The sequence below is a fragment of the Podarcis erhardii genome (genome assembly GCF_964252035.2).
Source record: "Podarcis erhardii genome assembly, chromosome: 8".
NCBI classification, from domain to species: domain Eukaryota; kingdom Metazoa; phylum Chordata; class Lepidosauria; order Squamata; family Lacertidae; genus Podarcis; species Podarcis erhardii.
In genome coordinates, this window is record NC_138499.1 from 41776361 (window position 1) to 41792424 (window position 16064).

Consider the following 16064-nt stretch of genomic DNA (forward strand, 5'->3'; position numbering starts at 1 on the left):
ATGGGCATGAGCAGTTATGAAAGCAGTAAAGTTACAACTAGGTGTCCATTCTGTCGTCAATATTTTGTGTTCTGTCTTAAAAAGTATTACACATGTAGAACCTAACTTGTGCCTAGACTAAGGATCTGGCTTGGCTGAAATCACTTCAACAGCCTAAGATACAAAGTGAGTGGAACACTGCCGCAGATTAGGAGCAACATCTGACCTCTTAGTGCTGCAAGGTACTACTGGCACAACTTAAACAGAAAGATAAGGACAGTCTCAAATACTTTCCACATTTTATTTACATTTGAAGACTAATTTTATTCTCAATCACATATCCATACACCTATTTTCCTTTTTTGTTTTGCTTCACTAAAACTTAAATGCATGGTTTATTAGAACAAAGACTGTAAACAAATATTTGCAATGTCCATTACATGTAACACACAGGAGCCGCTTAAAAGAAAATCATTTCCCCATTTTATAAATACAAGTATCAAAACAATCCTGACCGTATTCTGTGACACTACTAGCAGTCAGCACCCACACCTTTGCAAAAATTAAACAAGTTGAGCAATGGTATTTGCAGTACCTGCTACTGAAACAATTTTATCTGCAGCTCTTTTACTAAAGCAAGATGGATAAAGCATGCCATTTGTATTTTTTCTTCTTGAGAAAAAGTTTTCTGAAACATTATTCCACAGCAACCTGACACTTCCTGTCATGCTTTCGTCTTGAAACACCGGAGCTCCAATTTTAGGCTACTTCAGGTTTATGCTTAAAATTATAGTGCCTTGGTAAAGAGGAAAAATAATTGTGCTGCCTTTTTTTTTCTCTGATTGTGCCTGAAAACATATGGGGCATACATATACATATATATATTCTTTCAAATGTCCAGATCACGTACACCAGCAGAAACTCTTAATGTGTGGGTGGTTTGCATTGTGAGATTGAATCAAGACATTAAACATAAGTAGAAGTTGTTTAAGACAAGTTTGGGATTCAGCTAAAATTAATTGTTATAAGTTTGTCCTTCTGGAGGTTGTGGAAGCTTCATATTTTCTTTGGACATCATTAGACGCCTTAGCTCTTGAAGTACAACTTTAATGCTATAAGAATTTTGCCATTTTGCTAACACTGGTATGCTTCGTGCATCCACCTGTAAGGAAAGAAAGTGTACATTTAAGTAAGGCACATAAAATAACCAATTCCATAACTGTAGTAGCATGCTTGCATTGAGTTTTCAGACAACCTAAACACCAGGCACCTGCTCCTATGGTCTGGTGCTAACACTAGCTGCACTAGTACAGTGGTAGGAATGAGGCCTTAATTATCACTGTGACTCATCATAAACCACTATGGATACAAATGTCAAAGATGAGAATTTGTGGCTCCTTTTGAAGATTTTTTAGTTTTTATAGCTATTCAGGGAAAGTTTTCAAAACATATGGCATCTCCTGCTAAACAGTTCAAGAGGAGGAAGGCAGGTGAAAATAATGTTTTGTCATATCTCATGGATAGGTTAGTAAAAACTGACCATTTTAACTTAGCAACATAGTCAACAGAAACATGTAAATGTCAGCATGCATCAACTAATTAATTATTGGATAGTGCGGCAGCGATTTAACCTCTCTATTAATTCATCCTTTAAAAAACAGGCCAACTATTCTGTCTCTTATGAATAATTTGAGTTTGGATACAATTCAAGGAACTTAGAATATACACTTGCAGCTGTTGGAATATAAAACAGAAACTATTGCGATGAATCAGCAAGGTAACAAAGAATACTGTTTCTTTAATAAGTAAAGAATGTATGAAACCCCTAAAGGCCATGAAAAAAAAAGCAACCCGAGAAAATGTGTTTATAGGTCTGGGATATACAATAGTCAAGATCTCACAGTACTTCCACAATGAATTTTTATACTATAGGACATTCTATAGAGGGTCTGTATTGAGGGTGGCTAGCCACTGGCCACCAAGTAAATTTCTGCCGCTGTCCCCCACACTGCCAAGTCCCTAATTAAAAATAAAAATAAATGTGACAAAGGGCTGCGGAGGATGGATAAACCTCTCTGCCCACCCCAGCAGTCTCACAGTAGTCTCAATCATCTGATGAGCAGGGAAGGGGCAAGAGAGCCCTTTCTCAATCAGATGGCATGAATCAGACCCACAGGAGCAGTGGGCCCTGTACATTTGTGCATGCATGTGTGAGTGTGAGCAGCCACACCACCTGCTGACATTCAGCCTCCAGAGTGTTGGCCAAGTGCAAATGTAAACCTTGGATGAAACACACACCCCAAAAAATGTTAGCCACCCCTGATCTATACAGAATATTTTAGAGCTAGGTCACAGTTCTTCCTAACAAAATTCCAATATAACTTTAAGTCTGTTTGGGATTCATCAGTTTTTACCTGACTGTTCACTCACAAATCAGCAACCTACTTGCAAGTCTACAGCTCCCATTTAATGGATTTTCAGTCCATTACACTGAAATCAATGGCCTACTCAACTGGGGGGGGGGGAACCAACACAACTGACACAGAGCAAGCACAGACCACAGATGTGCTGTTGCTTTAAATTTATTCCTGTACTTGACTGAGAGAGACTCAGAGTCATTTTCACTGGGCAACTTCTGCAGCTTTAGTTGGACTGATCATAATAGAAAAACGGGAGCTAAAAGGACCAAGTTTGTAAAATTTAATTATTTAACATGACAGCAAAGGCAAACTATAATTGATGAATAGATTTCCTTTAATTTGCAGTACTCCAAATTACGGCTCCAATTGTAAAATTATAATATATGGACCCAAGGGCATGCCAAACATTACACATTTCCTAGATGAATCTCCTACACAGAGAAAGAGATTTGTGGCTTTGGCACGTTCCTATACACAAAATGTTTACTAATGTAAGAAGTTGATAATGTTGGCAGTCACAATTTTTAAAAATTGCTTTCCATTCCTTTAACTATTTCACACCACATAAAATTGATTAAGCCTCTTGTTTTTACTGTGACTTTATAACTTTGGTATGGATCCAGACTTGGTCAGAATAAACCCCACTGAAATCAATGGGGCAAACTAATCATGACAAACTTAAGTTTCACTAATTTCAATGGGTCTGCTCTAAAAATGACTAAATGTGGATGCAACCCCTTCTCCATAGGTACCACCAACACATAATATGACAGCACAATTTACAAATTAATGTGTTAATTGGGGGCATATAAGAGCAGATGAACATACAACCTTGGGAGATTAAAAAAGAAACAGAATCCTTAACAGCTTTTCTGCAAAAAATAAACTGGCTTGATCATCTTGCATTCCATCTTACCATTCCATTGGAATTATTTATTCCATTCATATTAATTTTAGTTACGAATCTAACTGTTGGAGGTGCTTCTGGATATTTAGGCCCACACTCTACTTTCAAGCTGTATATTCTGTTTTCATAATTTGTCTAGTAAACAGAGGAGGGAAAAAAAGAATTAATCATACTGAAAGCTAAAAGCATTCCAAATAACAATATTGAAACAAAGTCAGTCATCCCCATCTCAAGGATCGTGTGCAGAGCTGTTTCAAAATTGGTAAGACTCTGCTGACCAGCTGTTTGGCAGGAAAGAGGGGTAGCAGGTGAATTCAGCTTCCTGCTTTCTCCTAACAGCTGACTGGTGAAATTTTAATATTTTTTGAAGGGCTCCGTGCATGCAGACTAGCTGAAGAACATGGCTTGTATATACCCCCAGTTCTCCAGCCATCTAGAGATACGTACGTAACACTAGCAGGATTGGGACAAATAAGTATCTTATAATTATAAAGCAACAAAGGAGTTTCAGCTTAACTAAGGCTTAGAAAGAAGAAACTGGTGTTATCATTTCATGACAGATTTTTCCCCTTCACCTGGTAACTATTATTTCAGGTTTCTTGCCCAAAGATTTTTATAAAATGAAAAACCTAGATGTATCTTCCCCTTAATACTCACAAAACAGCCAACCTCAATGCCACCATCATTCAAAGGATCCATTTTTAATAGAGAAACTGTGAGAAATATATACATGTAAACGCGGAAGAAAGGTGGCAGAAGGCAGCCAATAACCTCAAACAGAACTTTGCAACAAACCAAAATTGAGAAGAAGGAAGTGACAGAACTTAGGATAGGCTTCTGCATCTAGTAGTTGCTGAGATAAAGAGGAAGGTAATCACGCTTGCTTTCCGAACTGAACTGTGCTTGAGTAAAGAAGCCCAATACCCATATAGTGGAAAGTGGAAAGACCTTCCAAAAAACATCACCCGTGCAATTAAAAAGCTTCTTCCCTTACACATATGAGAAACTATCTCCTCCTACTTTCCACGTGTTGCAGTAGCCTTGTGGATCCTGGGCCTGTATATACATACCTAGTTCACAACGACCCCACTCAAGGCATCTCCCTGATCTGAAATACAATGTTGGTTCCTTCACAACACCTGTCAGCCCTAAAAACAATATTTAACTCTTTTATTATTTCACTGAGTAAAGTGGCTTATCATTAAAATCAAAATTACGTTCTAGTTTATTAGTTACTGAATAATCTGAATTGTGTACTATATGGCATTGTCAAAACTACCTTATGACTCATTTGGATCTCAGTGTGGATGAAGCACTCAAATTACTGAACACTCCGAACAAATATGCATATCAAATTAATCTGGGAAAATTGTGACCAGGGGTCACTCTAGTAATCAGACAGTGCAATTTCATCTTGATTGCTTAAAAACTGAAACAAGCAGCAGCAGCAGCGAAATGGAAGTGTGAGAGGCTGCAGGAGGAATGGAAGAATGAGGAAGTCCTGCTGGGCAAGCATTCCACACACAGGCAGGCACAACTGGGTATAATTCATAAATGGTAATTTTGTTGTGGGTTCTATTATGGTTGCATTTAAATTTTTATAGGTCACCTTTAAGGCTTCGCAGAAGGAAGGTGACACAGAACTGTTTTAAATAAACTGTATATAGTTTTTTGGCGGGGGGGGGGAGAGACAATAAAGATTTGAGAATTCCCTTCATGAATGTTCTACATTGGGGTGGAGAACCTCTCTCTCCATGAAGGCCACATTCTCTCATGGGCAACCTTGGGAGGCAGGCAACATGTCAGTGGTGCATGCAGCCAGATCCAAAACTGAGTAGGAACGTAGGCAAAAGTCAGCAGAGCAGTGGCTGTGAGTCGTTACTCCTTTCAGTAGATTACATTTCAGCCATGCAAAAGTCAGCTTTCTACACACCCAAACACCAACCTCTATCCAGGCAAACAAGAGCCATTATCAGAATTCAAACATTCATCCCCCCCCCCCAGGCAACAGCACTTCAGAAGCACACAAGAAGTGCTGGTGAGGGATGTGGACGAGGGAGGGTTCCAAGGTCCAGAGAGTCTTGGAGGGCCCGAGATTCACTACCGCTGCTCAAAAACCTACTGGGCTCAGTGCTCAGGGACCATCCAAACTAACTAAATTAAAACCTTTCCCTATCCCATAGATGCCGTATCCCTTCATCTTCAGAGAAGATAGAAGCTGCCCACAGCATTTTAGTATATAATTTCTCATCACTTACCCAGACTGCTTCTTACCTTTTAGCTAGATTTAGCCTGAGTTCCAGGAATATTTACTATTCCTTCCACAACACTGACCAGAACACCCTCAAATCCTAACATTGCTGGGATCCCCTTTTCTCAGAAAAGACAGATTTGCCTAAGCTTTGACTACTGTGTCAAAGATGTTTAAGTAAGCACATTGACAGGCCAGTTTCGGAGAAACAGAACTAGAATTGCCTTGCCCTAGCTGCTCTCAGTCTCTATATATAAATAATGCAACTACAGTAAAATGGGATCAAAACAAATTCAAATTGATACTAACTTTAGGACATTCAGTATGTGTGATGCTGAAGCAGAAACAATGATTGATGCTGCTCCACAACAATGCTGCTAACTTTATGAATGATCTTCAAAACCAAAATAAAAGGAAACCGGTCCCAATATTAGTACCAAATCCTCTCTATCTTTGGTCAGAATTTACTTTTGGCTTATAGCAGCTTCCTCCAAAATTGCAGTTCACCATAACCTCTTCCTACTACTGTTCCCATGATTTCTTGTATTTTACTCCTTGGGTATGTCCCCGTCCCCCCCCCCCCCGTGCTATCTAGAAACACACATATGCACTGAAAACTATATGAGGGTGAAGGGAGAAAAGTTCACTCCAATTCCCCAGGAACTGAAGAAAGTGCCAGAAGAAAAGAACATCCTAAGGAAAAACACAAGTGAAGAAGCCCTCTGTTTGCAAAACTGGCAGATTAATAAAAAAATAAAAAGACACATTTGGCCAAAGTATAATTCAGGTTGAATCTACAAGAGAAAGCTCGGCATCTAGCTATGTCTGAAAATCGTGGCAGATCATACAATTTTATGTGAGAAGTCTGGAGATTAAGTTTTTCTAACCCTATTCTTTGCTATCCAGAAAACTTTGTATATACTCTATGCTAGAATCACGGAAGCCAGTAAAACAAGTTACTGCAGGCATAACCCTATTTTCAAGGCTACCATTCATACCTAATGGCTGAACCAGTCAGGTAATCTAAGCCGTTTTCTTACTAAAGGCGCCTGGGTGGGCTACCCAAAGCCAACGTCCGCCTTACCACCAGTGGTAGGTCCGAAAAACCACCGTCTGCACCATGGCTCACTAACCGAAAACCCCATCAAGTGCAGCATCTAGCTGAGCTGGCTTAGCAACAGGCATTGTGTTTATTTTAATGAACTGAATAGAATGCAATACTATGAGTCATAGGGGTGTGGAGAGTCTGTGTATGAACTTAACAGTGCTTAGCTTATTTTTTAGCTGCTATTTATAAATTATAAATGACATATTGATTTGTTAATCATATGACTTTTGCTGGTAATTGTGATGTTTACCTTATTTTTTAGTTGCTGCTTTGTTAATAGTGTTTTATAGACTGTAATGGTAGATTGGTTAATTATTTTATATGATTTATGCTGTACTTCTGTTGTTCTATTATGCTCTATTATGTTATTGATATTTATTGTTTGTAAGCCACTTTGCGATTCATTTGAATGTAAAGCGGCAAAGAAATACAATCAATCTTAACTTTGCCTATGGGCAGAAAGCAATTACATTTCTGTCCAATTCCTGGATGCCCAGAATACTCCTATTATATTATATTAATTATATTACATTATATTTTAGCAATATGTCAGCCATACAATATGCAGATACCTGATTTTCAAAGACTAATTGTGTCTGGGGTAATGCAAGGGTAGGGGCTGCCTTTGGAGTGCATGGCAAGAGCAGCCAAGCCAAAAAGCCACAGTATCCTGAAGTGATCCAGATGTTGCTGCTACTCCAACCTTCTCAAGCCAAGGTTCAAAGGGAAAGCCAGAGCAGATTGTTGGCTTATGGAAGGGGTGGAGAGAAGGTAGACCAGGCTAATTTGCAATAGATTGGAAAAGGCTTCTGCCTCCTAACAGCATAAAATAAAATAAAAATACTTTTCCCACCTACAGTAGGCTGCTGAAATCTAATCAGGCACGGACTTGTGTTAAAAACTGAGGTCAGTTCAGTTCCAGTACTGAAAACAAATTTGAAAGGTTCAGAATGTCATTAGGGCATACTGGGTTCTTTATTAATGGCTGAATCTCTTTCACACTAAGCTGTTGGGAGTAGATCCTGGGGTTATAATACAAAACAAATGAGATGTGACTAGCATGATACCAGGCTCTGCTGCCAACATGCAGGTCTTAAAGGGAAAGGAGGGGAAGGCCACAGAACTCTGTGTACACTGGATAGCCATGTCAATTGTCACCATTCACATCAAGTTACTTTTGTTATGCCTGCACACACAAGCACACATAAAACTAAAGGAAGGGAGAATATTTGGTGCCATAAGCTCAGTGTGACTAACAGGCACACACTGAAGTGGTATATTATAAGTTAAAAAGCAAAATAGAACATCTCATGTTTCTGAAGGTCCAAACTGCTTCTTGGCAGAGCTGAAATTGTTGTTTAATGAAGGATAGCTAATATCATCAATGTGTTGTTTGAATGCACACAACAGAAATATGCATCTGTGCTGGGCCACAATTGCATACTACTGAATATGCATTTGGAACACTTCAACTTGAGCAGAAGTCACCATGAGACACTGTCATCTAAATACAGATTTGATAGTATTCAATAAAATGTAAAAAAATTACCATTGTCCTTAATGTTACAATTATGTGGCCCCCATATTGACCTGGGCGTATAAGAAACCATTCCACACCTTTCTACGATTGTTACCAATTGTGAAAAAGCAAGGTTAGCTATAGGGCTAACTTCTGTTATAGCTTATAAGATTCCTAATTGAATTCTGATATTCATCAATCTTTGGGCTGAATCCAATTAAGTTACTCAGAATAATCCACTCAAATTGATGAGTCTACTCTTTGACTTAGTTGATTCACCCCATAGCATAACCCATAGCTAACAACCATGCATTGCAAATGTTTGAAAAGTTCCACTAAATGAAGATTTAACTTATAGTACTGACCCTTGGTGGTCCAATAATCATGCCCGTCCACCTTGTAAGTGTCATGTCTTCGTCATCTTCGAGGCCCCAGCTTACTGTACCATCTCCTACTCCTTTCTGACCTTCTTCAAGTTCTTCCAACAAGCGAAAATTACGAGGGACTTTAACTATTTGAAAAAAGTAAAGCAATGTAAATAGCGATGTTCAAAATCACAGCTGATCTCTTGTCACGTCTTAGCATGAAGGCCTGGTTGAGCCAACTAAAAAATCCACACCTGAGAATTTATGCATATAACACATTTTACTGATATACATATTGAATTGCAATCAATGTGAAAAACAAACTTATTTCCACTTATGAAGTATCATACAACTTGGAATCTTAAATTCCTCAGCAACATCATATTTGCAGATTTGATTTTCTTATGGGTCTTTTTTTTTAAGTGACAGTCTAAATTAAATTATCAAATTTCATATCTGGAAGTCATATACAGCCATAATTTTCACCATTTAGTTCATCCATTTTCTGATTCAGAAAGTAAGTTTTAATATATGACAGTTACCTCAGCGTTACAACAGTAAGCACTACTCAGTCATTACTTCTCTGTGGAATACTGGTTACATTCAGACAATCTTTTATCAGTTCAAGAGGAAATAAGCGGCTCTTATTTTTAGCTGTAAGTCATCTTGAGTACCATTAGAGGAAAAGGTGGGATATAAATAAATATATAGTAATTATTAAACTAGTAATAAATATGAGTCTTTGCCCAAACACTCAGCTTATTTGCTCCTCCCTCTGCAGCATAAGCAAACCCAAAAAATTATGGTCACCAGATTTGAAACAAGCTAGAATATTGAACCATACTTTAAGTGGGTTAACTGTCTTAGCTTGTTCCAAAGCTCGTAAGCCTAGTTTCCGAGGGCACTATGGTTCATTAGGTGCTTCCTGGTTTGATTGCTTACATTACAAACGGATGAACGAAGGGGCTCAATGCATGGGGTACGGGCTTATTTGTTTAGCACTTAATCCTGCTTTTCACTATATGTCTCACAACAATTTACAGAAAATCAACGATATTGTTCATTATCTTTTATTATAAAGCCAATATCATCATCTGAACTGGTCCTAGTCACACATACTGCATATTAAATAAGAATATTGTGCACACAAATTCTAATTGAGATGAACTTCAGAACTAGAAGGCATTTAAGAAATACTGCTCTTTGCAACTGTCTAACTAAACAACAGTTCAGAGCAGAAATCAGTTACTTCCCATTTCATAACAAAAATAAGAATACAGGAAAGCATTCATTTCTCATGGAGGACTGGTTGTATGAAAAGGATTAGAGAAGCAAATTCACAATACACCATTTTCCTACAAATAAAAGGATGCATTTCAAAATATGATCCAAATCCACAAACTGTACTGGCAGCTCAAACGACTGTATCAGGTTACTAAAGCAGGTTTGTACATATCTGATCCCTTGCATAGGTCAAACAATTATGCAAGCATGCAATGCCTGCCCTAAGTTGCTTTGACCACAAGCATGCTCAGGTGGCTATTTTGGGAGAGAAAAGTGCTAAGGGATTTTAACAGATAATATCTTCAAGACTTCTAAATACCAAAGATGCTGGAGATCTAAATCTGTATTCATTATGCTGAAATACAGCAATGGGAGATAATGAGTTGACCTATGCCATACTGTGATATCACACAACCGGTAAAGGAATACACTGTAGATTCCAATAAAGTGGTTGCCTTTTATAATTACAAAAAAACAGAGCAGGAAATCCTAACCATGGGAAGGTTATCACCATTACTGGCCATTTTTCATTCTTAGAGTAAAAGCTTCCCCACCTCACTCTGCTTCAAGCAGGACTACAAATATATTTGGCTTTAAAAGAAAAAGGGAAGTTAAATAAACCAGGATTTGCGCCACTATAAGCAAAGCAGTAATTCCCTATGCACTCACTCCAGGACATATGACTAAAATCAGCTTGAGCATACACACAACCAAAAGCATGCTTTACACTAGCCAATAAGCAGTTTCCCCTTACACACCAAAATATCTCCGTAAGTGCCCTGCTATAGTTTCCAGCTAAGATTAAGAATCCCAATGGTTGCCATGGAAAATAGTTTTTGAATTAGAACCCCTCACAATACAGCAATGTATTGCAGACTAAATTTTAAAATTGCTCACATGCTGTAGCTGCTCACTATCTTTGTTTGCATATAACCATATCACCATTACCAAACGGTGAACATTTGGATAATAGACAAAACATTTGTATGTATTGCTGTGCAGCCTCAGACTCACATTCTGTACAATAACATTCTGTGTTATTGTACAAAGAACAGATATTTCTAAACATGCAAAACTACATTTAGCATCTGATAAAGGCCAGAACCATTTCTTTCTGCATGATTAGCTACATGTTCAGTTGACTACAAAAATACCCCCCTTTTGGACCAATAATTACCTCCCCTAACTGCAGCATTAAATATTATATCCATGTGCATAATGAAAACATAGAATTAGAGTAGAAGGTACCCCAAGGGTAATCTAGTCCAACTTCCTGCAATGCAGGAATCTCAACTAAAGCATCCATGACAGGTGGCCATACAACTTTTGCTCAAAAACTTCCAAGGAAGGGGAGTATACCACCTTTCAAGGTAGTCTGTTGTACTGTCAAAAAGCTCTTACTGTCAGAAAGTTCTTCTTGGTGTTTTGTCAGAATCCCTCTTCTTGTAACTTGAAGCCATTGGTTCAGGTCCTACCCTCCAGAGCAGGAGAAAACAAGTTTGCCCCCATCTTCCATGTGGTATCCCTTTTAACATGTGAAGATGCCTATCATCTCTCCTCTCAGTCTCCTCTTTTCCAGGCTAAACATACCCAATTCCCCCAACCATTCCTCATATGGCTTAGTTTCCAGACCTGGGCTAATCTTGGTTGCCCTACTTTGTCCACCTACCAGTTTGTCAATATCCTTCTTAAATCTGGCACCCAGAACGGGCCATGGTATTCTAGGTGTGGTCTGACCAAGGCAAAATAGTGTGGTATTGTGACTTCCCTTGATCTGGCCACTATACTTCTTTTGCTGCTGCATCACACTGTGGATTCCTATTACAGTAAGTTTGTCATCTATTTCACATGCACTACTGGCAAGCCAGGACTCCCCTATCTTATATTTGTGCAGCTGGTTCTTGCTGCCTAATTGTAGAACATAGCATTTTTCCCTGTTGAAATTCATTTTGTTAGTTTTGGCCCAGTTCTCTAATCTGTTAAGATTATATTGAGTCCTGATTCTGTCTTCTGCAGCTACCCATCCCAGTTTGGTGTCATCTACAAATTTGATGAGCATCTCCTCAATTCCTTCATCCAAGTCATTTATAAAGACACTGAACAATGCTGCTGCATCCCACTTTTAACTTTTTCCCCAAGATGAGGAACTATTTGGGTTCACTCATTCAGTCAACCAACTACAAATCCACCTAACAGTCACCCAATCCAGTCCACAATCCACCAACTTCCCTGCAAGAATATTATGGAGCACTATGTCAAAAGCCTTACTGAAAACAAGATACACTATGCCCCCATCATTCTCATGATCAACCACACTTTTAACTCTGTCTGGCATGACTTGTTTATAGAAACCCATGCAAAGTCTTAGTAATCAAAGCACTATTTCTTAAATTCTCACAGACCAACCCTTTACTGCTATGTATATACCAGGTCTTCTTTTCTCATATTTTTGAAGATGGGGAGAATCTGCAGAGACCTCACCTGTTCTACAAATTTCTCAATTATTATAGGCAGAGACTTGGAGATCACATCTGCAAGCTCTTTTAGTACCCTTGAGTGCAGCCCATCAAGCAATGGAGATTTGAATTCCTTTATTAACTAAGTGTTCCCTTGCCACTCTTTTCCTATCTTGGCCTGCAGCTCCCTCCTTGCATTGTTTATTCTGTTATCACCAGCTTGGTCATTGCTTTCCTTTTGGGTGAAGACAGAGGCAAAGCAGGTGTTAAGCAATTCTGCCTTCTCTCTGTGACACTATAGCATTTCTCCATCTTCTGCATGCAGAGGACCTATACTTGCTTGTTCTTCCTTTTGCTTCGAAAATGTGCCAATAAAGATTTAGTAAATTAAAATAATAACCCCAAATTAGTGGATTTTCTGTGCTGAGTGTTATCTTTGAAAGGAGCTTTTCCTCGCCCAGAGGCAGATTCATAATGAGAGTATGAAATGAACTCTCATTAGCTGTTTACATTTGCTGCAGAAGCTTACGGTTCCCTTAAGAGAACACAGCTTGGAAACTGTTTTTGTATGAAGTTTGATGGGAGCTATGTAAGGCAGTTTATGGTTAATAGACAAATTAAGAAAGGCATGTCAGTGATACCCAGAGACTATCCTACAACACCCTAGTTTTCATGGAAAGACATGCTTCTAAAAACAAAATTCTGGCCTGAATTGCAGCAAACTCTGGCAAAATTCTGAATAGTTTTGTTATAAATAAGTTGTAAATGTTTAATGGAAAAAATAAATTATGTATGTATCAGTTTATGTTTTGTATTTCATCAGTAAAAAATAACTGAAATGAGTTGCTATTTAAAATACTGTGGATGTATTGTTGACTGCATTTATTAAATGAGTAAAAACAGCCAAGCAGTCATATGTCTGGACATAGAAATACTGTACTGCTTATTTCGTTTTTTCTGCGTTGGCACAAATACAGGTAACTGGAGATCATCATGGGATCCAATACGACATCCTATATTTTGATTGTCACTCAAGAACTTCAATGCAAAACAGCAATTATGTTCATGCTAACAATACTTTTAAATCCAGATTTCATGATTATTGGGAAAGCACAACATATAAAGTTGAAAAAGTGAGTTGTAATATTAAGCAGATCTGTGCATAGCAACCTGCTCCACACAGAGTCACATGTATGTACAATGTATTTCCCAGTAGAACTGGTTTTGATCTTTAAACCACTAAATGGTTTGGGACCGACTGTCTTAGCAGCTTGTATTCTGTGTTCCATCACAGAATATTAAGATCAAGCAAGTGTTCCCCCACTAGGTTTGAAACTCCACCCATCCCCCATCAAGCCTGACTTATGAAGGTATTTTGTGACAAATGTTAAAACAGGGCTATGGGTGGGTTTGATATTATTAAGAAGTTTTAATTTTTATTAATGTATGGCGTTATTTGGCTAATTCCTATGTGGCTGTAACACAATTAAAAATAATTAGACTAATAGATATACATGTTGTGAATCTGAAAGAAAATGCCTTTTCAAGATAATTGAACAATATGCACAGCTTCCAGGTTAAAATTATTTACAGTTTATTCAGCACAAGGTACCAACCACAGTTACAAAAACAATCACCTATTAATGGTGTTTAAATAAAAGGCTTGAATACAGGAACACAAAGTCAAAATTATTTAAATACCCTTTCAAATTCAGTACCTATCAGTGCTGTGAAAGATCCAGGTGCAAAACATATTGCCAACGATGAAAAGGAAGATAATTACAGTTCAAGCAAGTAGACCCAGGTTATTAAAGAGTTATTAAAGGTTATTATTTAAGTAAAATTCTTTGGTAACACCATCTATGATTAGCAACAGACTTCAAGGACAACATGCCATAATAATTTGACATGTTTAAATCTCAAATGAACTTTGTAACATAATCCATAGTATAAGTTATGGATTTTACTTCACATTAATTTTGAATAACTGCCACCCCTCGTTCATAAGCACTACTCAGCTGCAATATTTCCACTTCACCAATAACCGCATGAACTGGAAGACTGATAAACATTTGCATTTCTACGATTTTATGAGAAGTGGGGAGAATTGAGACATACTATTGAAAAGCTGTGGTAGGAACAAGAATAAACTGAAAGTGGGAAGAAGGGTGTGGGGAATTAGGAAAGTGGGGATGCTGAAAAGTGGGCAGTATACAAAAAAAGGCAAGAAATGGGATTGGGATAAAAGGGGATGTAGGAAGGAAAAGAAAGAGAAAGTCAGGAAAACGGGAACTGTAAGGTCCAAGGATTAAAGGTTTTGGTTTCCCTTAGCCTACTGCCTCAGCAATACGATTAAAATAAACAGAAAGTAAATTCAATACCAAGCCTCAAAGCTCATCGCTAACTGGTGACCAGCAAAACCAAATTTCCTTCTGGAGTTTTGCAGGAAATACTTCGACAAGATCACAAACGGGAAAGGAGGGAAGCGTGCCAGTAACAAAAATTCATACGCAAGATTGACAACGGACCTCATCAGCAAAAAGACCAAGACAGAACTTAATTACACGCCCCCATACACACTTTGTGTGTTTTTTTGTTGAACGTATCTGTCCTACCCTCAGCAACCAGCAACGCCTGCACATAGAAATCGGCGATATTAAAAGCCACCTAAATGCCACTGGGGTCGGCTTCGTTTTCGAAGAGAGGGGGCATATTTATCAGTATTACGTTGCGGGGGGAGGGCGGAAGAGAGACTCAAGAAACGCCACATTTCCTCTCACCCAAACCCGAACCGAGCGTGAGAAGGAGGTCCGAAGACCCCGAATTCCACCTTCCCCTGAACAAAAACCGACCCCAGGAGCGGAAAGCTGCCTCGGCCTCCCCACCTCCCGGCTGCACCGCCTGCCTCTGCCAGCCCCGCAGGCGTCTCCTCCCCGCATCCCTTGCACCACCAAGAGGAAGACTCCGGCCCCAGCGCCAACCCCCGCGGCCTCCCCGCCCTCCTCTCCCGCCGGCGCCGGAACCTTGGCCCGGCTGCGCTGGCGCCGACCGCTCTCCACGGAATGAGCCGCGCCGGGGACGCGCCACCAGGGTCTCTAGGGAGAGAACCCCCCTCCCCGGCGAAAGCCCCCCGCCAGCCCTTCCAAGGCGCCCCCCCGCCTTCCTCTCAACACAGACCTGTGGATCCGGCCATCTTGTCCAAACCCCTCCCCCACCAGCCAGGAAACACACGGGCGCCGAGCACGTGACTTCTGCCTTGCGCCCTACGTCACTTCCTGGAAACTAGCCCCGCCTCGCGCTGGCGTTTGCTGCTTCTGCGCGTCGAGAGGGTGGCGGCTAAGGCGGGGGCAGATAAGGGAAGGGAAAATACCGACTGACCGGGGTGGATGGAGAGGGAGGGATGTAGGGAGGCGGCTACGCGAAGCAACTGAGAGGAGAAGAGAGCCCTCCAGGGCATTTGTCGCTCTGGTGTCGGGAAGTGAGGCTGCGAAAGGGTTAATTACGGAGTTTGCGGAGGTAGCCAATGGGGTGGCCTCCAGGTGGTGAAGGACTCCAACTCCCATCAGCCCCGGCCAGTATGTCCAATAGTCAGGGATGATGGAGCTGTAGTCGAATAAAACCTTAACCTACAGTGGCTGGTTTAGTGTATTAAATGTTGGGAAACTGATATGAAATGCACACGCAGTGATAGTTGCTCACAGTTCCAGTCACCACACAGAAGCAGCTTAAGATTCAAATACTTTACTACAGTGGTACCTCAGGTTACATACTCTGC

General features: G+C 39.7%; 1 protein-coding gene across 2 annotated transcripts; it reads right to left on the bottom strand.

Annotated features, from left to right (window-relative positions):
- Window positions 1-266: 266 nt before the first annotated feature.
- On the bottom strand, window positions 267-15594 carry UBE2V2 (ubiquitin conjugating enzyme E2 V2). Of its 2 annotated transcripts, none has more exons than XM_081873316.1 (4): window positions 15467-15594; window positions 8550-8695; window positions 3316-3441; window positions 267-1141 (listed from the first exon to the last, which is right to left on the bottom strand). In XM_081873316.1, exons 1-4 carry the CDS (start codon window positions 15480-15482, stop codon window positions 995-997), a joined length of 435 nt encoding a protein of 144 aa, XP_081729442.1. In that variant the 5' UTR covers window positions 15483-15594; the 3' UTR covers window positions 267-994. The 2 variants fall into 2 exon arrangements, with proteins under 2 accessions (XP_081729442.1, XP_081729443.1); XM_081873317.1 differs by lacking the exon at window positions 15467-15594 and adding an exon at window positions 9092-9196.
- Window positions 15595-16064: the final 470 nt, after the last annotated feature.